The 25124-nt window shown below is 37.9% G+C and overlaps 1 protein-coding gene across 6 annotated transcripts in view; it reads left to right on the forward strand.

Moving 5' to 3' along the window:
* The window catches only part of CFAP43 (cilia and flagella associated protein 43), a 76635-nt gene that overhangs the window by 11988 nt on the left and 39523 nt on the right, over positions 1-25124 (forward strand). For 5 of the 6 annotated variants that reach the window (XR_004425303.1, XM_033130447.1, XM_033130449.1 and 2 more), the window contains exons 6-16: positions 2490-2649; positions 5923-5990; positions 7758-7889; positions 9735-9851; positions 12059-12139; positions 14503-14651; positions 16679-16782; positions 20136-20276; positions 21067-21239; positions 22498-22647; positions 24528-24658. Coding sequence is in view for 5 of the 6 variants with exons in the window: in XM_033130447.1 (XP_032986338.1) it covers positions 2490-2649; positions 5923-5990; positions 7758-7889; positions 9735-9851; positions 12059-12139; positions 14503-14651; positions 16679-16782; positions 20136-20276; positions 21067-21239; positions 22498-22647; positions 24528-24658 (1406 nt within the window). In the remaining variant the exon portion in view is untranslated. The remainder of the gene's footprint in view (positions 1-2489; positions 2650-5922; positions 5991-7757; positions 7890-9734; positions 9852-12058; positions 12140-14502; positions 14652-16678; positions 16783-20135; positions 20277-21066; positions 21240-22497; positions 22648-24527; positions 24659-25124) is intronic. The other variant, XM_033130448.1, reaches the window with a different exon arrangement.

Raw genomic sequence — 25124 nt, forward strand, 5'->3', positions numbered from 1 at the left:
ACTTTCTGTCGCATATGCAGATTCACTGGTGTGAGAACCAGATGTGTGTGTGTTTTTAAGATTTTGAGCCCATTGCTATACCAGGAAGAATCTGTTCCTCTGTGATTTTTTTTTTTTTAATTTATTGGGGTGACAATTGTTAGTAAAATTACATAGATTTCAGGTGTACAATTCTGTATTACATCATCTATCTATCCTCTGTGATTTATAGTCTAAGTTTATATGTCATCAAGATAGCGCAAGAAACTTTTAAACAATGGTGATTATACCACGGTGTTCAGTGAGTAATTCTTTTCTATGAGTTAGGTCTCAGACACCACAAAAATGTCATTAATTAGCAGCAGTTTAATCCATTTGGGTAGTATTGTCCCTTTTGTTTTTTTGGTTTACTGGGTGGCCACATTGTTATTCAAGTATGTATTTTCTAACAATCCAAGGGTATGAGGACATGAAATAGACCAACTATACAAAGTTAACCTATCCTTTTCAAAATTATCGTGATGATTGCTCCTATGTATAATTTCTGTCTTAGTCATATTTCAAGGTCCATCCCAAATGATAATTCTCTGTACTTCCTTCACTCCACCAAGAAGAACCAATTGCTTTCTTATGCTTGTGCCCATAGTTTTTAAACACTCCTCTACTATAACCTACCATGTTTTTTTGATTCTGATATTTGTTGATATTACTTCTTCCTTCAATTGGTGACTGTTGTACTGAGAAGAGGAATTCCTTAGGACTTGGAACAACACTCAATAAATGTTTGTTGAAATATCAATTATGCAACAAATTTATATTAGTTGAGAATCTAGCAGAATTAGTTAATTTAGCAGTTTCAAACCTGCTGTACATTGAAACTACACACCTTTTCTAAATTAAAAAACTAGTATATAATATACATATTATTCAATCAGTTGAGTATGTATTAGAAAGGTGGCTTGCATACATTGGGAAGTTTTGAATGGAAAAGTCACTGTCTACATGGTTTGAAGTATTCCCCAACTGTGGAACCACTTCCAACTTACCCTGCTTTATTTTTCTCTACAGCACTTTTCAATACATATTATTCTATATATGTTACTTCTTGACTTATTTTTACTCTGTTTCCACTCATCAGGATGTAAGCCCTATGAGGGCAGGGATTTTTTTGTGTTTTGTCCACTGCCACATTCCTGTGCCTAGAACAGTGCCTGGAATGTAATAAGTATCCAATACATACTTGTTAGAGGCACGAATAAATGAATGAAATAAACATGGAACTCTCAAGGAATTTAACAATTCTCGTAGTTTGCCCAAAGGCTTATTAAAAATGTTGTCTGTTCCTGTGGGTATAAGGATGCCTAAAGAAAACAAAGACATTATGTTGTAGCTAATGCAATTCTAAATAATATTAATAGCATAGCATAACACAAAGCTCAGATAATCCTAAACATTGTGTTCTCAATACAAATTAAACAAACAAATGTAAGTTAGTATGTTTAACTTGTTTAAATAGAAAGGAAGAAGTACGATATTACTGTATCCTGAATTCAGAATCTTAAATTGGTGCTGGGATGGGGGGTAGGGGCCGTGCCCAGAATAACTGCCACAGCTATCTTGACCTTGAGGAAGGAGAGCAGGTGGTCCTAGGCTTATAAAAAGGCCTACTCTGTGCTGACACAAACATTTACAGCTGCAGGGGCATCATTCTGAGTATTACTGCCTAAAGCAGCAATCAACAAACTACGATGGCCCCAAACTAAGAATGTTTTCTATACTTTTTAAAGGGTTGTTAAAAAAAAAAAGGATATGTGACAGAGATCTTTGTGGTCTTCAAAGCCTGAAATGTTCACTCCCTCGTCCTTTACAGGAAAAATTTGCCTTAGATCTTTGGTCCATATTATTTTCAGTCCTCAAAGCCAGCTTTTCTTCTAGATATGTCCCATAGATTTTTCTTTGAGTTTTCCATGGAATCAGTCATGTAGGAGGTCTCATGAACCAAATTAGAAAGGCCACCAGAAACAGACAAGAGCCCTTCTTCTCATTCCCCATGAAAGCTAACTAAGCAGAGAATCTAGGCCAATCTCTCCATAGCCACTACAGGAAAAGCACATCCATGCCCCCTGCAGAACGAGGAGGGAGAAATGGTGACAAAAGTCTTCCTCAGAAAGGGTGATTGTAGCTAGACAATGACTTTCTTAGATTCAAGATACAAAAAAAGTCCACCAAGAAACAGTGTAGAAGATATCACTCAAAACTTTCACAAAAATCTGTGACGCTAGAATTCTGAATGTGTTGGCAAATATGACTTATTTTTTTTCCCTAGTAAATTAAAATGTAGTGAGAGAACTGGAGGAAGGAAGTTCCCTTAGCTCTTGGCAAATGTACCAATAAATATATGTATGTCCATATTTATTTGATTCCTGTTGGAAATTGTTTTGATGGGTATTTCTCTGGCTCTTGTGCCATGATTGTTGTCTTAACACAAGGTTTCTAATCTTCCCCTGAAGCCCAAAGATGATCTATATCCTTTGCTTCATCCAACTATGCACTGCTGGACTCCAACAAATGACCTGTATGTTGGCTGTGAAGAGGGTCATCTTTTAGTGATTAACGGAGAAAACTGGAAGGTCACTATTCTTAATAAGATAGAAGACAGACTACCAATGGGTAAGAACCTGTTTTGTTTCGTGTTTCTAAAAGTGTAGCCATTGGTGATGGTTTCTTATTCGATGATGGAAGTTTTGTTTCCAATTTTCCTTTTTTAGAGACATCGTTAATTCCTTCTTCTCCTTACTCCTGTAGTTAGTTACCAAGTCCTATTCCTTTTAGCTAGCTAATGTTTATCAAATGTTCTATGCTCTAGGCATTCTGCTGTCACTCAAAATGGCAGATTTCATGTAATTCTCAAAAAACCTTTACAAAGAGATGCATTTTTGTCTCCATGATATAGATGAGGAAATGGAGGCATTGAGAGGTTAACAAATATGCCTGAATTCACATAACTGGTAAACTGCAGAGCTGATACCTGAATCTGGTCAACAAGACTTCAGAGTCCAAATTCTTAGCTGCTATGTTCTATCCTTTCCCCTACATATGCCCGTTTTGTTTAATAAGCTAATCATGTTCTTTCCTGTCCTCTCCCGCTCTCTACCCCCTTCTCTGTAATGGTCTTCTCTTTTAAATCCGACCGCCATCTTGAAAATTACCTTTATGTTGAGCAATTAGAATTCATAAGAGAACCTATCTATTCTCTTTAGGTCTGGTGTCCATTCCTGGTCCCGTCAGCTCTGGCCAGAGTTGGGCCTCAGTCACAGAAGGGTGTAGGTATAGACTCTTCGAGAAGGGAGCATTGCCAAGGCAAGCTCTCCAAACCTGTCCAATGCACCCTGTATTCCACTTGCTCTTATTATTTCACACCTTGATTTTTGCAGCAACTTATGACTGACTTCGTTGACCTTAATCTACAACTGACCCAAACCAGGCAGCTCATCCCTGCCAAACTGCCCTTTTTGAAGACCATTTTCAACCTGTTATTCAAGGACTGCTCTGCCTTGATTTTAAGCTCTCTCTAATCTGACCCTACCAGCTCCATTGGTATTAGTTCCTACTATTCCCAAGTGTGAATTTTCTGTCTAGCCAGTCAGTTCTTCCATCTCATTTCACAGACATGCCTCCTAGCTTATTCCCGTGACACTTTGCTCTCTGAATCTTCCAGTTCCCAGCTCAAACACCACATCCTACAGCAAGTTTTCCCAACTGCTGGGTCCTTCATCTACTCCCTCCCCCATTCCTTGATTCACACTTCACTGATAAACCTCAGACCATAAGGTTTGCCTTTCCTCCCCCAGCCCCACTATCTTCCCTTTGCTCTCCTTTGTACCCTCCAGGCTTAGTTCGCTCTCTAATCTCTCATCCACAAAGCCATCCTACATATCTCTAAAACGTAAGCCTCTTTTCTGGCCTGCCTTTCCAGTGTCACCTCCTCCCACTTGAGCCTTTTTAGAAGTTCTCATTTTTTCTGTGCTCTCCCCCAGTTCTGCCTGCTGGCATTTCCAGTTACCTTTGTCTGGGATGTCCTCCTCTTTCTTGTCTACCTGGTGAAATTGTCCTCTGTCCAGCCTTCCCTATCCTCACCCCAACCTTCAGGCACAGTTGGGTGTCCCTGTCTGGGGTTCCATCAGACTCACTGCTTTGGTACAGCCTCATCCTGTGCTATGACAATGTCCAGTGCATGTCTGTCTTGCCCATAGTCATCAAGTCTTGGAAGTCAGCAACTGTGTTTTACTCATTTTTTGGCTCTGAAATGTAATCCCAGAGATTGCTGCAGAGTAAATTAGCATCTACATCTGTTTGTAAAATGAATTATAAAACAATGTTTCTCGTCGCCAAACTCCTAGCAGACTTGTAATATGCTATACACAATTTAGGATTTAATCATGTGTAGTCTTATATTGTTCACTATTTCCTTCCTGTATACTGTTTATAATAATTTTCATGGTTTATTATAAATGCTTTGGAGTAGACATTTATCTAGCCTCTATAATGTGGAAAACATTAAGCAAGGTGCTCCAGAGTTGACATAGATGGCAAATATATAATCTCATAATCTCTACCCTCCAGGGATTTATGTTATTAAAGAGAATATATGACTAGTAGTCATGTAATTCTAGCCAGTAGTCATGTAATTTCTCATTTCACTGAGAGAGAACTTCACAAAGTGCTGTGGGAATTCAGAGGAGGGAAACAGGCCAAATGAAGGTTTGTTGTTGCTGTTAAGTCATTCTGAAGGTGGCATTTGAAATGGCCTTGAAGGATGGTTTCGCAGCCAGAGATAAGGGTAGGTGGACTTTTGGGCAATGATATCTGTGTAGACAAAACAAACATGGGGAAGGTGGAGACACAAGAAGTGGTCCAATTTGTCTGGAGCATCAAGTTTTACACAGATGTACTGGGGAATGAAGGGACGTCGACGCTATAGCTAACCTTGTATGTCCGGCTAAGGTGTATATACTTAATATATACACCTATACTTAATTCAGCTGATAGTGGGCAGACATCAGAAACTCCTGAATAGGGATGTACCCTAACTTGAATTGTGCTTGGGGAGATTAATTTAGCCATCATTCAGGAAAGGACAATCCTGGAAGCTAGTGGTTATCCTCTAGGCAGCAGGCACCTAGACTTGGGGAGGAGTCATAAGAAGCTGGACTCCAGTGGTAGTTGGATTGGGAAAAATGGGACTGCTGGGAAGTATATCGTCCTTGAAAGAAAGGACAGTATGCTTCTTAGCATCTGGCAAAATGCCCAACATGTAATATGCAGTAAACAAATAATTTGATGGATGCCATCTGAGCTTTTGATCTTGCAGTTCTCATAGTTTATCTACATAAGAAATAATATGCTTTTGTTATTTTCTACCAAGGAAAATATTTTATTTATAATTAACATATAAGGGCAATATATGTTACAACATACAAAGGCAATATTTTACTAATAACAAATGCTCTGATAGAACTTTTTACTTTCTTCTATCCACTGAGGTTTATTTACTAAGGTATGAATTTACATACCATAAAATGTACAAGTCCTAAGTGTACAGCTTGATGATAATAATATAGTTTCTTTTTTCTGGCCTCAAACTCTCTGACAATGCTTTCCTAAAAAAGAAAAAATATTTACTAAATAATCCTATGATATTATATAGATCTGATGATACCAACCATAAAACAATTCATGTGCTTTTTATCAGTAATCATTACTAAGCAGCTTTTATTATTCATTGTTTGGGAGGTATAGCACATATTCTAATATGAAGTTGATTTTTAGAAAAAAAGATTACAAAGAAATAAATAGTTCTAGGAAAGCAAATGAAATTAATTACCTTGTATTGTACTTTTAATTATGTGTCAACTGTTTTATCTTGTTTTCCTTTTCCAAAAGATGAAAGAAATTTTATCAGTCCAGCCACCTTGGTATATCAGAAGGGAGGCGTCCTTGCTTCTGGAATTGTAATGTATTTTTTTTTCAAAATTAATTGCTTTCAAGAAAATATACAGTTTCCATTTGCTGCCATCTATTATTATGAGCCATAATTTGGGATGTCAGATTCTATCAGATTATTAACTGAAATTGTGTCCTCTTTGGATGCTATTATAAAACGTTTTATTATGAAGAATTTCAAATATATACAAAAGTATCATCACAGTATAATGAACTACCGTATATCTATCTTATTACAAATAGGCAAAAATAAAATTTTAAAACTCCATGTCCCCTCCTCCCCCACAAAAAAACCTCCTAATATACGTCACCCAATTCCATGCCTGTTTGTGCACTTAATATATTAGGTTGTCAGGCACAAATGTAATCTTTTGTCTAAGCTTCAGCTTAGCCTCTTGTGTGTGTCCATTTTGCTTTCCTGTATCATATTGTTATTGCCTATGTCAGAATTACTATTAACAGCCTTCATTTACTTGATGCTTGTTTTGTGCCAGGCACCACGTTCAGTGCTTTGCTTGTATTATCTTATTGTCCTTCACAACAACCCTATCAAGTAGAAACTATTGATGATGGAACCAAGTCTTACCGAGTTCATTCAGCCTCAGTACATATGAAAAGTGGTCAGACCATGTTACTTTGCCATGCTGTGGTAATCAATGCTAAGGTTTGGAGCCAACCTAGACTAAACTCTCAGGTGTACTGGGAGCTGTCCCGAGACCACTGTTAGCGTAATCTCTTCTGTTGGCACAGAGTATATCCCCAAAACCCTGAGGGCACCTAGGCAGTGAGGTCAGGGTGAGAGATGTAGCTCCACCAGTGAGAAGCAATCTGGAGCTCATAAACTCAACTTGTAATCCCCTGCCCCTAACCTTGCAATGAACAGTACCCACCTCCTACATTTAGTTTGCATTTGTGGCCTTTTGTGACTCTTGTCCTGGTGTTTTCTTCAACTTAGTTTAAAGGAATGATTGGAGCATCTGCTCTGTTGAGGAATAGAGAGTGATGACAAGCTTTGACAAAGCACCTGCATGTTTCCTTCCCCAGGTTCCAAGTGTCTGAACCCAGCCATCTCACAAATGCCTCCTTTTAGTTATATTGGGGTCTGATCTAGAAATGATGGATGAATTTGTCCAAAGCCTCTTCATTATTGTAGAATTAACTCAAATTCCTCATGAGAGTAGTTAAATCAACCTAAATCTGGTTACAACCAAGGATTCAACTAACCAAGCAACCCATTTTTATTGGACACTTGCCATGTTTCTAGTGCTGTGAGAGAAACTGGACAGGAAAATACAAAGGAAACAGCACATTACCTACCATTGGGTCATTTAAGGAGATAAGAAATACACAAAATGATTAAAGAACATACATTAAGACTAGTGTACTTAATAAGACTAGAATTAAGGAGACTGCCATGTATGCATATAAGCCCCACAATAAATCTGCCTCATTTGTCCTACCTCCTATGTAATAAAGAATGTGATAAGAATATAGATGCTAGAGAAGTTCAAGGAAAGGAGATCAGTAAAATTTTTTGGTAATTGAAAAAGATGTCACAGAGAGATAAAAATGAAACTTGACCAGGAAACATAGTTACAAGTTACCTAAATAAAAATAAGAAGACAGGAGATTCTAGATAATGTAAACAGATGATGATTCAGAAAATAAACAGTAGGTGGCAATCAATAAGCGTTAGCTTGTCTGATGAGGGAAAGTATACTGTGCATTGACTCAGACTGATTTTCTGCATTTATTTCATTGTTTTTGGTCTCTAGGATGGCTTTGTGTATTCTTTTATTATTAAGGATTCATATTACAAAGTAGAGGATTTTCTTCAGGTTGAAGAGCCTGTGGAGCATTTGATGTTTTCTCCCAATTACAAAAGCTTGCTGATTCAAACAGACAAGGTATGCTTGATGGTGATTTCTTAATATGAAAATTTCAGATATTATTTTCATTGCATGACAGGAATAAGGGCAGAATATGCTGCATAATGATATTCTACTAGTCAAGACTCTTTAAGTTGCGAATGAAAAAAAATTTAAAAGGCCTTAATAACAAAGGGATTTTTTTTTTTTTTTTTTTTTTTTGCATGTAACTGAAAGGGCAAAGAGTTGATCTGAATCCAGGGTCTCCCATAATACCACTGGCCTTGTTTTTCTACTATCTGTTGACTCTCTTTCCTCTCTGCTGCCCCCCTTCCCATGCAGCCTTTCCCCTGTAGTGTCACGAGAGCTCCCTGTAACTCAGTATATCTATCTATCTTTTCAGTGACTCTGGTAGAAAGATATGAGGTGGGTAAAAATGTCCTAGAATCTAGATTCATTGTACTAAGTTGGGTCACCTCTCTCTCCATGGGTCAGTCACTATGTCCACATGGATTCTAAGCTCTGATTGGCTGGGCCTAAATCACATGCCTACCCTAGGACACTGGGTAGAGTCAACCCACCCAAACATAGACTGAGATCTAACAACCGAGTGAGTATGTTTGAAATCCAGAAAGGAGACAAAGTTGGGCAGAGGCAATATTTAAAGAGATATTTTTCAGAACTGATTAAACACATGCATTTACAGATTCAATTTACAGGACCAGTGAATCCCAAGCAGGATTCATAAAAAGTCATCCTCACTTTGAAATTAACAAAGTGAAATTGTTGAAAACCAAAGATAAAGAGAAAATCTTAAAAGCAGTCAGAGAGAAAGAAAAGATTATTTCAAAGGAATTTCAATTAGACTAACAGCTGATTTCTATGTGGCAATAATGTGACTAAGAAATAATGACTATATCTTCCATGTAGTGCAGAGGTCAGCAAACTATGGCCAAATCCCCCAGTAGAATGTAAGCTCCACGAGAGCAGGGACTTTTTGTCTATTTTGTCCTCTGATGTAGCCCCAGCATCCAGAGCAATGTCTGGCACAGTGTATCCATTTAATATTTATAGAAGTAATAAATGAAAGGTAAGATCAGTAAATACCTACCAGATTTTAGATTCTACAGAATTGTATTTTTTATATAAATAAGAACAAAAAATATTCATGTTTAACTCAAATAAACTTGAAGAACTTGTGATTAGTAGAAAGCAGACTTCTTATTGCTAGTTAAGTGATGGTAGCATATTATAGTTACTTGGCAGAGATGTATAAATGTATAACTTACAGGATAGGTTTTTTTGTTGTTTTTTTTTTGAGAGGTGAATTTGGGACCTGAGAATGGTAAACAAGTCATAAAGTGACAACTTTGGTCATACCTCCACAATTACCACAAAGGCTTATTAAAAGTTTTCATAGTATGCGATGGGATTTAACTCATCTTAACAACTTTTTCCACATTTTCCAAGTTTTCTGCATCAAATTATTTTTAAAGTCAGAAAAAAAGCTTTTCGTTATGCTTTACAACTTAAAAAACAAATGCTTGTAGTTGGAGAAAAGAAAGTCCTATTTATTGATTATTTTAAATGATGAATGAATCAATAACAAAAAACAAATCAAGCATCTAGATTTTAAGTTCCTCAAGGTCAGGGCCTTCCTAAATTGATCTCTAATATTCCATCACCTATTCCTATGTAGTGCTTTGCTCACAGTGGGCATTTAATAAATATTTGTTGAACTGCCCACACAACAATTGCATTAATTTTCTTTATTTCTCTTCCTTCCTTCCTTCCTTCCTTCCTTCCTTCCTTCCTTCCTTCCTCCCTTCCTTCCTCCTTCCTTCCTTCCTTTCTTTTTCTTTTTCTTTTTGATATGTTTAACAGGGATCTGTTTATATTTACACTTTTGGTGAGGAGCCAACCTTGAATAAAATCCTAGAGGCTTGTGATGGGAAATTTCAGTCAGTTGACTTTATCACACCTGGAAACAAACACTGCATGGTAAGGAATATTTTATTGTTTCACAGTAAGATTTAAAGACGCGATTTTGGAAGTTCATGTGCACCCTGATGCAAATAAGAGGCAGAGGGTATTCTTGAAGATGTGGTAGAAATGCCAACCACTTTCATCTTGAAATCTATCCCCTGTTAGAATGACATCATCGTATTGGGACTCTGTAATATTAGGGGTCTGCAAATGGCTAAAGCAATTGAACTTTTAGGAGCAATGCTGTTTGTAGTCACCATACAAACTTTCTAAGCCAAAAGTTTAAACACATTCATTGCTAATGAGTCATCAACACTCAAACTATTAGTATTTATCGTCTTTCAGAGTGATGCAGACCATATGAGTATGAAAGTGAAATAGTTGCCATGCACTACATATGAATTCAGTCTACTTAGAAGAAATAAATACCCTCTACATTTAGAAAAGAAACGTTTTTCCTGGTGTTTAACTGTTTACCTGTTGTTTATCTCAAGAAACATATTTCACTTTTCATATGATTTACCAACAAATCCATTAAAATTTGGGGAGTTCTAGCAAATTAAAAAAAAAAAAAAACATAGGCTATAGAATAGGTAACACATCAGGTGTCTTCCAATCTTGAGATTCTAATTATATGATTTTTCTTCCATGTGTCCTCTGGTAAGAATTATGTCTTTTCTATGGTTGTTTCAATTCAATTAAAAATATCATACAGTATTTTCATATTTTGGATTTAGATACTTGATCCATATTTTTATGTTACCCACTCCCTAATATTAAAAAACAAAACAAAACAGCACTTAAATTATATGATGTTGCAGTTATTTTCAGCTGCTTTCAGCCTTGACCCTGTGAAAGAGTAAAAATTATTTGTAAAAATGAACAATGTGAACTTTAGTTTTCCAGTCCAGCATATAAGGAGCCTTACAAGAAAATAACTAAACAAATTTAAAATCAACAATTCTTCTTAGATCCATCAAAGAATTAAAGTCATAGGGAAAACCTCTGGCCCCAAAATTATAGAGACAGACAGGCAGATACAGAGAACCACAGCTTTTGGAAAGATGGCCAGAAGTAGAAACCACCTCTGGAGCCAGTACCAGGGGGATTACAACTGAACAATCTGCACATCTCAGACCTTATTTAAGATGTCTCATGGAAAATCCAAAGAAAAAACAGGAGACAAAGTTTTTTCTTAAAAAAAAAGGACACCAGAGGAGGCAACCAAGATGTCCTTCATTAGGAAAATGGATAAACAAACCATAGTGCATCCACACAATAGATATTATTCAGCACTAAAAAGAAATAAGATATTAAGCCATGAAAACACATAGAGGAACCTTAAATGCATTTTGCTAAGTAAAAGAAGCCAATCTGAGAAGGCTATACAATTCCCTCTAAATGACATTCTGGAAAAGGCAAAACAATGGAGACAATAAAAAAATCAGTGGTTGTCAGGGGTTCGGTGGGGAGAGGGAGGTTAGCAAGAAATTAAGAGGTGGAACACAGAAGATTTTTAAGGCGGTGAAACGATTTTGTATGGTACTGTGATGGTGTATACATGTCATTATACATTTGTCAAAACCCATAGAACGTATAACACAAAGAGTGAACCATAATGTAAACTATGGGCTTTAGTCAATAATAATGTATCAGTACTGGCTCATCAATTATAACAATTTACCACACTAATGCAAGATGTCCATAATATGGGAATTGTGTGTATGTGGAGGAGAAGGTATGTACAACTCTGTACTTTCTGCTCAAATTTTCTATAATCCTAAAACTGCTCTTAAAAGCAAGGGCTATTAATTTTTTTTAAATGTATTATTTTCTATTTCTAGGCTCATTCACTAGGCAATAATCCCACTGAATTTCCAAGTAACTTTTATCTGAGTTACATTACACGTAAAAAATTCTTTCATTTGTTTAATTTTAATTGGTTTTTATGTCACTCAAATTATATTAAAGATAATAGTTAATATTTGTTTAAATCAGGAGTATTTATGTTGAGATTGTAAAGTAATTATAATCCACACAAATAAAATGAAATTTTATACCAAATCATCTGAGTGATTGACATATTAGAAAGGGATTTTTTAAAAAGTAAAGAAAAAAAGAAACAAAGAGGAAAAGAAATTGGGGGGAAAAAGGAATTTAAAACATGCTTCCATAGCAGTCTTATTTTCCATTTAGCGTTTTATTTTTCTTTTCTTTTACAGACACTCACACATTCAGGGGAAGTTTGTATTTGGTCTATGGAGGATGGTGCTTGTGTCAGCAGGATTTATCTGAAAATCTCAGTAAGTGTGCCTTATAAATGGACTTTTAAAAAAAATATTGATTTCTAATCCAAACTGCTTTTTCATATTCACATGTCAAAAGTCTGTGGCAATATTTGTTACCAGATGCCTTATTGCATTTTTGCTTATATATTTAGAATAATTCCATGGTAAATATTTCCTAATGTCTTACTAACGTCCATGAACTAATCACTGTGGACAGGGGGATCAGAAATGTTAATTGGCTTAAGCTTACCCCTAGAAATGGGAGTCAGATCTATTCCACTCAATGCTGAAAATAGGAGAGAGGTGGGTGGATATTCAAGAAATTTTCTAGAGGAGGGTGGGTGTACGAGTGCTGGGTGGCAAACCATAGTTTCTCACAATACCTGCCATAAGGTGGCCATAAGGTGATACTATTATGTCTGCCATGTTCTCAGTGCATTTTACATAAAATACTATTTCTAAAAATAAGAGGACCAAACAATGGTAATACAATTTTTTATTAAATTATCATCATTTGCTGTATTACACAGTTCTAGATGAGCTACAGACTTTGGTAGTAGATAGGGAAGTTATCTACAATCCTTCTTTTCCCTTTGTAAAATTAAAATCTCAATGATAAAACAAGATGAAGCATCATGCTATACATACGAGGAGGATTATAGAATGTAAAAGAGACATAATTCAGTGGGATAAATAAAATTCACCCCAAATGGTAGAGATAAAAATTCTTACCTAAATGACTAAAATATTAGTAGACTCCACAACCTGTGTGACAAAGGCTTATATATATTTATTTTTATTAAAATTACTAGAACTAGTAGAGGTCTTGAAGTTCATCTGATCACATCTCCTTTTACAGAAAAGAGACATACAGATGTTTAACAACCCACCCAAGGGCCTGTATAATCAGGACTGACCTTGTTCTTCTTGGCTAAGGAGGGAAATAGGCACCTTTGGAAGGCCTGCTTTCTGCTTCAGACATCTTCCCTTCGCCTGACCAGAGGGAAGAGATTCCAACAACTTTCACAGTTAATCTGACAAACCTTCACTGAGCTTCAAGCCACGCGTGGTACACTCATGCGGTTCAGCCCACACTGGGGAGAGTCAGCAGTTTTACCTCACGGTGGAGGATACTGCTGCCCTGTGGGAAATGAGAAGCAGACTGACCCAGTTATGCTGAGGCCAGGTCTCCCTGCCTGAGCCCGGGACTGTGTTCCCCAGGAACGTTTTAGGTGGTACTCCGCAGAGATCCTGGCCCAGCACTGTGATGGCAGGATACCTAGATCCAAACTTCCCTTGATGGTTCCTTGATGGTGAGGGTACATGAGACCCTCCAGATATTGCTGTATATTTTTACCCTAGCCCACTATTGCTCTGGAATGGAGGATGATCTCAACTGAATATTTTGAGAATGCAACACAAACGCACACACAGCTCCCATAAAGTCTTTCAGTTTAAAAACAATCAAAAAAACCTCATTATTTTGTTTCTAGTGTCACACTGAGATACCACTAAAGACTCAACTGGGTTAAGCCTTAGAAAATTCACTTTTTAAACTAAAACAAAAACTTCCTCAATTGGGAAACTGTGCATTCTACTGAGGCAGGACACCTGAGAACTCGTCTGAGCTTTGACACCAGCTCTGGGATCCTGGCACAAATTGTTGCTCTTTTCTTGGCCTCCATTTTCTACTCTGCGAAATGATTCTCTCCTAAAATCTTTCCTATCTCTAACGTTCTGTGATTTTATTCAAAACAACCTACAAAGTGTAATTTACAGAGGAATGAATCTGATTTCTTAAGTGTCATGAAAGCAAATTTAGTCTCGTAGACATTATATTCTGTAAACGACTGTGAGAGAAGCAGGAATCTGTGATGCATTTCTTTGGTGACTGAATACACAATCCAGTGATAATGGTTGTTTTCTGAATTCTTCCTCAGTCATACCAGCAGCCCAAGATCTACCATTATCCAGCAGATGAATGCTGATTTTTAAAAAGTGCGAACATTTTATAAAGATGTCCAAAAGATGCTAGGAATGTATTTTAAATTTCTTATTTTATTTTTCATTGTTATTGGTATAATTGGTATAATTATTTCATTTAGGGATAAAAATGAATCCATGGTTTAAAGTTCAAGAAATTTTTAAATATTTTTATCATTCTAATTTTAGGATAAAAGAATAAGATGTGCAAAGTCCTGTGACTTCTTATGCAATCAATTAGCTCAGAAATGTTGAGTGTATGCTTTGTCATCCACACAACACTGGCCACTCTTCTCATTCTGCAGGCGTGGCAAATAAACTAGAATTCCAATACGTAGGACAGCAGGCTTCGTTTTTCGGCATCGTAAAGTTAAGCATCTGTTTATTTTAAACAGGCGACGGTTTTGGCTTGCTCTCCGTCCTCCTTCTCTGCAGCGGTGGGCACCGTGGGTGGCTCTGTCCACTACCTTGACCTCTGGGACACCAAATCCCCTCAGGCCATTCACAAGGCCTTTGTCTCTGAATCCTCCGTCCAGCATCTCCTGTAAGTACTGCCCGATTCTGGCAGCAACTTTGTCAGGCCTCGTCTGTTGAGAACTCCAGGGAAGCCATAATTCCTTTACATTTTCAGTGTTACATGTTTTGTTTTGACAATTAATATATTGACTGGGTTCAACGTTCAAAAAGTACAGAGCGGTGTGAAGTGAAAAGTCACTCACCCCACCCTTGTCCCCAAACACCCAGGTCTCCTCCCTGGAGGCAGTCTGTTACCAACTTCTCATGTCTTCTTTCCAGAGATAGTTTATCCAGAAACAGGCAGAAAAATAAGTCCTTCCTTTTATTTACACAAAAAATTTCCAAGCACTGGGAGGATGCCAGGCACTTCTATTGTACTAACTTTATGTGAAAGATACTTTCGTTGTCGCCATTTTACAGATGAAGAAGATGAGGAACAAAGAGTTTCAATAAGCTGCTTAATATCACACAGGTGTAAATGGCAAATGTCAGATTTGAACCCAGGCAGTTGGGCTCCAGAGTCATTGCTTCTGCTCTAAAGGGGAGCAAACCATGTACAATGTTCTGCACCTCATTTCGTTTCACTTAATGGTGTATCTTGGACAATATTTTCTATCCACACAGAAAGACCGTCCTCATTTTTTTTTTACTGGTACATAGTATTCCATACAAATATACATCATTTTAAAAAGACAGTATATCGATGGGCATTTAGATGATTTCAAATCTTTTGAAGCACTACTTTTAAGAAGGTAACATGGAGACATTGGATTTGGACTCATGTGTTATTATTCTTTCTTTTATTAATTTATCAATAGGAAATATTAATAAGAACTGACATTTGTGCCTTGCTTTGAGGTGCTGTCACACATTGTACCTTATTGAATGTGATCCTCATCCCACCAGTCAGAAAGGTATTATGCTTGTCCCTGTTCCACAAATGAGGAAATTCAGGTTCAGAGACGTTAAGAGGAGGGTTTGCCCCCGATTACCCAGCTAGCGCCTGGAGGAGTTGGCTTTCCGCCGTCTGTGCTGTTCCTGCAAGTTCTGCTGCCTACTGTGTTTCCCTGAAAATAAGATCTAGCCGGACAATCAGCCCTAATGTATCTTTGGAGCAAAAATGAATATAAGACCCAGTCTTATTTTACTATATAAGACCGGGTCTTATTTTACTATAATATAAGACCGAGTCTAATATAATATAATAATATAATATAATATAATACCGGGTATTATATTAATTTTTGCTCCAAAAGACACATTAGAGCTGATTGTCCGGCTAGGTCTTATTTTCGGGGAAACAGGGTAAGGTTTCCCCGAAACCTCCCTCTGTAACCTCCCTCTACTTACACCCTGCTCCTTTCTACCATATTTTTGGTGCCTCTTTTTTCTCAGATGCTTCTCTCTTACCCACATTTGCATCTTCCTGCTTTTTCTAATTTGATGAAAGTGTAGCAACATTTCACTACATTCTTCCTCTTCCTGCCAGGTACTGGTCCTGCAGTGTACTGAAATGTCACACTCATCACTAATGTGAGGATTGCTTATTTCTACTTGAAATATCGAGAAAGCTCTATTATCATATTCCATTAATGTATGATGAAATAGTTGCCCATCTTTAGTGAATCTTCTTGAGTGTATTTATAAGTTGAGATTTGTAAATAGTATTAGCCTAGAATGTAATGATTACATTTACATGTAATCACTTGGCTTTTATAAGGTCAGATAATATTAAGAATCACAGACCATAAGAATGACTGGTTTTAAATGTAGCTCTGTGCTGTCATTCAATATGTTTGTGCACCATCTTACCATGTTTCCCTGAAAATAAGACCTAACCAGCAATGGCTTGAACCGAGTGGGGGGTGGGCAGGGGAGGTGGAAGAAGGCGGGTGGGGGGGGGAAATAAGCCCTAGCATGACTTTTCAGGATGACATCCCCTGAACATAAGCCCTAATGCATCTTTTGGAGCAAAAATTAATGTAAGACCCGGACTTATTTTCGGGGAAACACAGTATTAGCGAAACAAGTAAAATCAGATCTCTTCTTTTCTAGTTATGACCAACGGGGAATGTATCTATTAGTTGGAACATCAGAAGGATACATCTTTGTTATCAATGCGAACCCTTCAAGCATGTTTCAGATTCTTGGATTCGTAGGTACTACATAAAATGCTTACTAAAATATTGGTCGCTTTATTCCAAAGAATTCAAGGTTGTGAAAATGAGGCTCTAGTGAGACAATTATTTGTGGTGTTTTTTCTAAAAGAGAAACATTTAAATAACTGTTCAAATTTACTTAGGAGAATCCCCCCACCATATTTAGAGGTTTTTGGTACATCTGTTTGCTACATAGTTGATGCTAATTAAATTTTCTTGACTCAGTCAGTGCATTACTTAATGAAATGACCGAATATTTCTAATGTTATTACAAAAGGGGCTTGGGTTGTTTGTCCCTGAAATGTTTTTTAAAATAATGTTTGATCTCTATTTAATTAAGATATCTAAAGAAAGTTTTATTATATGAATTTTTAATGTTTCTTCTTTGAACAAAATGCTATCCAGCTTTTTCAGTAGTGTTCATCCAAATGCCAAGACAAACAACAGATCTGGTAGGCAAGATGGCGCTTATGTGATGTACAGTAAGAACTAATACATGTCTCTCTGGCTTCAGTACTAAATACATATGTATATTTTCCCCCAAAATATATTTTTTAAATTCATTCGTTCATTTTTTTTTTTTTAATTACTGAGTGCCTGCTAGGTATAAAATGCTGAACCTAGGCCTGTGGGGCATGGAACGGTCAAGGAAACAATTTAGTGAGGGAGGCATAAGCAGAGTGCTGTGTGGGCTCAGAGGAAGAAGCGATTAATTCTGCCAGCTATGAGGAAAGGAGTAGAGATAAAGGGGGGCATAAATAAGAGGGGGTGCAGAGGATTGGGGGGAGTTTTCTGAGGGTTTAAAGTAGTGGAAGATGGGGCATGTTAGTATTTCATCTCAAGATAAAAGTGTGAGCAAAGGCACTTGGAATGGTAAGAAGTCTGGTGCAATAGGTAAACAGAAGAGTTTGCTGGGTGATGATTATGATGGCGAAGTCCGAAAGAAGACTAAGTGTCTTGAGTATCATTCCAGGGAGTCTGGACTTTGCTCTGTTGTTCATGAGATATTATCGGAGGGTCAAAGATGGGACTTGAATGATTTGACTTGGTTTTTGGAGGACGACTTGGGCACAAGTGAAGGATGGAGCAGAAAGGCAAGAGAATGGAATAAAAAAAGATGAGTTAGGCAACCATTCTAGTAGCCCAGGCAAGGTCGATATTAATCGTGATAATAGCCAACAATTACTGAGGCATTTCTTACCATATGATAGCCAGTGCTCTAAGCACTTGGCATGTGTTTATTTAGTTCTTACAGGCAACTTTTATGAGGTAGGGACAGTTATTGTCCTAGTTTACAGATGAGGCAGCTGAGGCAGAGCAAGGTAGGTTAAGGACTGCTCAAAATCGTGCAGTTAGGTTGTGGTGCAGCCAGGACTCAAACCCTGGAAATACGCCTCCAGGGCTCGGGTTCTTACCCAGAGCGGTTACACACATGCAGCCTCACCCATGCAGTCACAGAAAGAAAAAGGAGGGAATGGCTATGAGTGATGGGATTGGTAGGACTTGGTATTCAGTTGTATGTGCAAGGGAAGGATTGGCAATGACTCCAGAATTTCTAGCCTGGATGGTGGAATCTTGTCATGTCACCCATTGAAATAAAAACTCAAGAAAAAAGGAAGTTATGGAGGTTGAGCAATAGGGTGATCTGACAAGCTCTGTAGATTTGAAACCAATAATAAGCTCTTCATTTGGGGCTCTTCAGCATCAGTTTGGAGATGGAGATATGTAGGTCACAGCTTAATGATAGAATTCTGATCTTGAAATCATGGAATCTGATGAGATGGCTTAAGAAGACAGAGTAGAAGGGGGTGGCTGAAGGGGGTTAGGGGATTAGGAAGTACAAATTGGTAGTTACAAAATAGTAATGGGGATGTAGAGTATAGCATGGGGAATATAGTCAGTAGTATTGTAATAAATCTGTATGGTGTCAGATGGCTACCGGATTTATCGGAGTGATCACTTCATAAGTGATATAAATGTTTAATTACTGTGCTGTATACCTGAAACTAATATAATATTGTATATCAATTGTAATTGAAAAATTAAAAAAACAACCAAAAGACAGAGTAGAAGCAAACCCAGTTGCTTAATGAGGCCAAGGCGGTAACCTAAATATGTAAATTAGATGGCATGGAGTATGGTAGGACCTGTGGCTGACCTCAGAGTAGACGCAAGTTGTGCCAATATATTCCATTTTTTAACACATCAGAGTGTGGGGTGGAAGAACTACTTCCTTTGAAGTTGTGGACAGAAAGAGCTTAAAGGAGGAAGGTGAGTGTGGTGAGGGCTGGGACGAGGCCCTCGTGTATTTGCCAATCGTAGGTGACCCCTGGGAGAGTAATTTCTTTGGAGTGGAGAGACAAAGAGAGAGTGGCAGTCAGAAAAATGAAGTCAGGAAGTGGCAACTCCTGATTTAAGAAGTCTGCAGGACAAAAAGGAGAATTAGATGGTAGCTGTGGTGGGGAAGCAGAGTTCAAGGAAGTTCCTAATTTGAAGATAGGGAAGTCTTGAGAGCTGAATAGAAGAAACCATAAAATACACAAGAAAATAAAAAGGTAATTGACAGCACATGGTCTAATAGGACATTGGAGGCATAAGCTCAAAATCACAGACGGAAAGGGTTACATTTTGTTTCTACAAAAATGTCAGGAAATGAAGGGGAAGGATGGGAACAAACAGAGAAAATGAGAAATTTGGGATAAGCAAGTTGAGGTCAAGTTTGTGTCATGCTTTTTGTCTTCCTCGCCAAGAGAAAGTCATCCACTAACACCTGAGGGGAGGGGCTGCTATTGGGGGCCTGAGAAAGTGGACACATGCAGAACAGCCCCCATGGAGAGTGGGAGTAGTGAACCTGGAGAGAACCCACAGTGGGCCTCAGGTATGACCCCTTGCAGAGGTCAGATTACCTAGATTTCTGGAGGGCAAACCCAAGTCCTGTGTATTTCCACCACACCTGCAATACCTTGACTACAGATGAAAAGAGAACACTGATGCCTGAGTTTATCTAATATTGGGAGTGAGCAAACCAGCTAGAGTGGACATTCAAAGGACCAGAGCATGCAGGTGCTGTTGAGTGGGGTGGACGTGGAAGACTCTGGAGGCCTTTTGGGCTGGGAAAGAAACTGAGCACATCTGAGCTGGGTTGAATAGGGCAGCTGAGACATAATCAGGAGAATCCTCCAAAATGTCCTCATCACTTATGTTTAAAGGTCACTTTAAATATCCAGTAAATACATTTGGATCTAAAGATTTAGTAAAGGCAATTCTATAATATGATCTCTTACTTGGAAAGATAAAAGATTCGTTAAACTTGTCAATGACCACTTGTAGTATTAATTTCCATTTGCTTTCAGAGGTGGACAAAGACATTTTACAAATATCTACAGTGTCTCTTTTGGACTCAGACATAGTGAAAGTGATGGTCCTTTCCTCACTTCCACAAACAGGAAGAAGCAAACTGCAAATATTTACTCTGCCTAAAATACTACCACAAGGTAAAGAACAGACAAGCAATCAGACAAGTAATTGCTATAGCTTTTTTTTTTTTTTCTGGTGATAGTGTTTTTTTGTTTTGTTTTTCTCCTCTTAACTTGTGAAGAGATAAAATGGCCACCTTTTGAGTATTTTACAAAGTGAAACAAATGTGGCTGCTAAACAATGTGAAATGTGGACTTTCTTCTAGTCCTTGTCATTCATATGAACCTGTCATATTACCAGAGAAAAGAAACAGGATCGACTGGCACTTTTGTCAAATTGATTTGTCATTTTGTGACGTCTCTTTTTTGTACTTTTAAATATACATAGTCAAATTCAGAGAGGTTACTGTATAGTTACTTTTACTGATAAAATTATAAAGAAAGCTTTCTGGATAAAGAGGTCTGATAAAATAGATAATCTTTGTTTTCGATAACTATCTGGGTAGCTATTTTGCAAATATATAATTATGGAGAATAAGAGAGCCAAAGATGTCAAAGTACTTTGATATTTTAATTAACCATATTTTAAAGACCATCATGAGTTTCGTTTAATGGTCTGTCTCTACTTAATTGATGAAATTAACCACGGCCGTATAAAAGATATTTTACCCACTATCAGTCATTTAATCCTCAATTATTTCTAATGGAACCAAGTTGTTTTTAAATAATATTTTATCACCCAATAGGCTATGCATTATCAATTGAGCATTTAAATTTTTTGTTTCACTTTTCATAATTGTTCATAATGATAAAAAAATTAAATCAATATATGGTGCATATAATCTCTTTTCTTCCTCAAATTTTATAGTTTCTACAAGCATTGCTGATCAAAGAGGGAGGATGATAGATGAAATAATTCATAAATTCCTGTATGAGATAGAACACCCTCTGTCCTCTGCGGTGTTGGACTTTAAAAGCAAACGAGTGTATGGCTTCTGTAAAGAAGTACCATACATCTGCAGCTATCTTCTTCCAGAGCAAGTATGCCAACACTTAAGCATGCTATCGTTTATCTTACCATGTTTCCCCGAAAATAAGACTGGGTCTTATGTTAAGTTTTGCTCCAAAGGATGCATGAGGACTTATGTTCAGTGGATGTCATCCTGAAAAATCATGTTAGGGCTTATTTTCGGGGAAACACAGTAGCAATCAAGATTGACACATTGTATGAATTAGATGTGATCCATGCTTTAACATTATAGTCCAGTTAACAAATGACTTTTTGTAGTAACATAATTTCCTTGGATTAGATGTATATTAGCATAATTTGTTAATCAGTCATAAAATCTTTGAGCAACCTCATACTTGTGCTACATACTTGTATATCACACTTGTCAGATAAACATGCAGATGACACAATATTAGTTTAGTGCCTTGAAAAAACAATCTAGCATTAGAAAATCTATTCCACAGGTGTCAGGGGCTAAAGAGTTGATGATTTTCAGTGGAACTTTGCACTTGAGCCCTAAGTAGAATTGCACAGAATAGTTAAACTATGTTTCTGGCATCCTTTTGTTACACTGTCTTCACACTTCTCCCATATGGTGTCACCTCCTGTTGTATACACTGGCCCAGATTACCTACTGCCCTTCCTCTCTAAACCCTTTAGTCAAAGCCCTTTTCTCCCGAAATAGCCGATGTCAGCAAGGTGTGACACAAAGAAATTCAGAGAAGGAAGAAATGGCTTATGGTAAGAAGAATTCAAGAAAAGGATCATGGGGGAAGTGATATTTGAGCTGGACTTTGAAGAATAGGTTAGATTTATGCATGGAGAAATGTTGTGGGCAATCTTGGCAGGGAGCTGGGTTGCTGAGGTAGGAAGGGGCCGGATTGGTGGGGATGTGGTGGGGAAGGGCGCTCCAGACAAAAGTCGTGGCGTGTGCAGAGGCTTGGAGGGGGGAATACATGAAACACATAGAGGGCATAGCGAGTAATTTATTTTGACTTGAACGTGGGGATATGTGAAAATGATTAGTGAAAAATAAAGATTGTCAGTATAGTCTAGGATCTGTAATGGTAGCTAACATAGAGAAGACTTCTTAGTTGGCTGAAATGAACTTTTATTTGCAAACAAAGATGAAAAATATGATGCAAATACAGGTGCCCGCTTTATCATGTATCAGTTTATTTCCAATGACAGTTTGTAAATTTGAATCTGACTGTATATGTACAACTGCAAATCCGAAGGTATCGCTTCCCTGATCTTTTCCATAATGTGATTATTTTCTTTCATTGACAGGGCCATAGCGGTATTTGCATTCTTAAGCCACACCAAAAAGTGCAATGCAAACATTATGGACCTGGAATGCTCTCTCTGTCTCCACATGGATCGTGGCTCCTATCAAGAGCTAAATGTGGAACTCTGTGTATCCGAGACATTAACACTTTGGTAAACTCTTTTTTGTTGTTGTTGTTGTTTAAATCATGGAATGTGTATCTTGATCTCATATAAGAAACAAAAGCCCTTAGGAAAGGAATTGGAACTCTTTCTTGGGTAAATTGACTCATAACTTATTTACCACTGATGGTATTATTGACTCTAACATTAGGTGTATTTATGTACTGAAGTTTGAGTCTCTGAGGGAGGAAACACCAACCAGGGACTTAGGTCTGCAAGGAAAGAGGTGGGGCAGGGCTACATAGGTGAGCTCCAGCCTAGCTCCACCACCACTTAGCTGTGTGTCTTGGAAACTCACTGAGTTTCCGATGCTCCTCTGTAATATTTAGGGAAGGCTTGCTTGCTGTCACCTTGTAGTGAGAGCCAGTGAGAGGATATATGCAAAACTGCCTTGGAAATAGTGAATTGCTGTGCAAACTTAGGGATGATTGCTGCTATCTCGCTGGCTGGAAAGGCCTCTGAGCTGGTTGTAGCTGTCTCCACCAGATTCTTCATGTGATGCTGGAACCGAGTTGTCTGGTCATTATTATAATTCAGTGTGGTCAGTGACTCTTACTCAGGGTTCTACCCGATACACCTGAAGCATCGCAATCACATGACACATCCCACGGGTCCACAGATCAGCTGGTTGTGCCCATCCAGCTCTCCTTGCTCAAGCATTTTTGGAGCACAGTTGGGCAAAAGTGATATTATTATTATACAGGAAAAATCTTAAATCCCTTAGACATTATTTTTAAGTGAACAATTTGCAAACTCTGTTATACTGTGTCATTTGAATGATTTCTAATGTATACTACAACTGATAGCAGTATAATATGGCTATGCATCAAAGATTTTTTGGGTGATTCTATGTAAAGCACCTCATATATGAGGTTATCCATGGTAGCACTTTTTTTAAAGCAACCTCATACCCATCAACAGAGGACTGGATAAATAAATAATGGTACATAAACAGTACATAAGTAAAATATGGAATACTATGCAGCTATAATACAGAATGAGGAAATCCTTATGGAACAATATGGAAGGAACTCCAAGTTACAATGCTAAGGGGGAAAACCAAGGTGCATAATATATGTATTATGGTACAATTTATGTTAAAAACTGTATAAAACTTTGTTTATATGCATAAAAAAAAACCTCCGAAAAGATATTGAAGGTATTGTCTTTTGGGGGTTGTTGGGGAATGCTGACAGGAAGGAGATTTCACTGCATACATTTTTATAGTTTTTTTTTAAATTTTGAACCATTTGAATGTATTACCTATTCAAAGGCTTTAAAATTTTTTAAAAGCATCAAGGTTGAGAACCAGAGTGACACAGAAATCCCAGTTTTTAGTCAAGGGGCTCAAACTGTTGCCCTGTGTACGAAATGAGTGATGTGTTTTGTTTGGGTCCTGATTAAACTGGCTTAATTAGCACCCTCCATGTAAAGCATGTTATGCTTCCTTCTTCGCAGCTCCCTTCACCCTCACTCATCACACTCACCTCTTCACATATAAATGGAACCTGCCTGATTCTTGACAGTTGTCTCAGTTTGTCCCCTCCGCTTGCTCAAGGCCCCTTCCTTAACTTCATAGCCTGCAGCAAGTCCATTTGCTTCTCTGTGTCTAATTTTCCTATTATAGGTTAGTGGTAATAATCCCTCTCCTTCTATACTACACAAATGGAAGGATGAATCAGTATGGGTTCAGAATGGGTTTTGAAATAGGGATTTTCAGTGCTATGTATTACCCAGAGGCTACTTCCATACCAACTAAAATGCTTTTAACAAACAGAAGAAGATAAGCAAAGTGCATGTAACCCCCTTAGGAAAACCATGTGGTAGAATTGCTTTTGTAATTTCTGCACTTTGTTCCTAAAACTATTGAGGAAACATTTGTTTCCTGTCGGAGTCATTCTCACCAGGGGCACGGAATTCAATCGGTGAGAATTTCATTGGATGGACAAAATATTCTGGTGAATGGGAGAGAAGATGGCACCCTTGTTTACCTAAGATGGAGGTAAGTACAGTCTATAGCAAGCAACCTCACATGGTATGGTGTTTTAAAACACAGATTTGATTATTTAGGTACAACAAGGCCAACATAACTGGAGACAACTGCCATTGAAAAGATTGTTATACTCACAAGTCCCAAGAGGAGGGCATATGCAATGCTATTTATTGGTGGGGGGGGTGGGGGGGCGTGGCACATGGGAAAGCACCAGAGAGGGTAAGGAGATAGAGGAAGCAGGGCAACTGTGGGCAAGAGCCTTTATTTTGGTTTCCATGGAAATGAGCAGGCAGATTTAGGATTGGCTAGTTTGGATAATATCCACGGGTTCTGGGGCACAGGGGCTACCCCTAGTTATCTGGTAGTGGGCCCTAGGGTGATTGGGACAGGGAAACAGTGGCCCTGAGTATGGAAGACCCGGGGAGGAGATGTTGGGATGTGGGCTCTGGATTGGTTGGTTTGCATTTGAAAGGGC

This window comes from Rhinolophus ferrumequinum, chromosome 16 (genome assembly GCF_004115265.2).
Source record: "Rhinolophus ferrumequinum isolate MPI-CBG mRhiFer1 chromosome 16, mRhiFer1_v1.p, whole genome shotgun sequence".
In the NCBI taxonomy this organism is placed as follows: Eukaryota; Metazoa; Chordata; class Mammalia; order Chiroptera; family Rhinolophidae; genus Rhinolophus; species Rhinolophus ferrumequinum.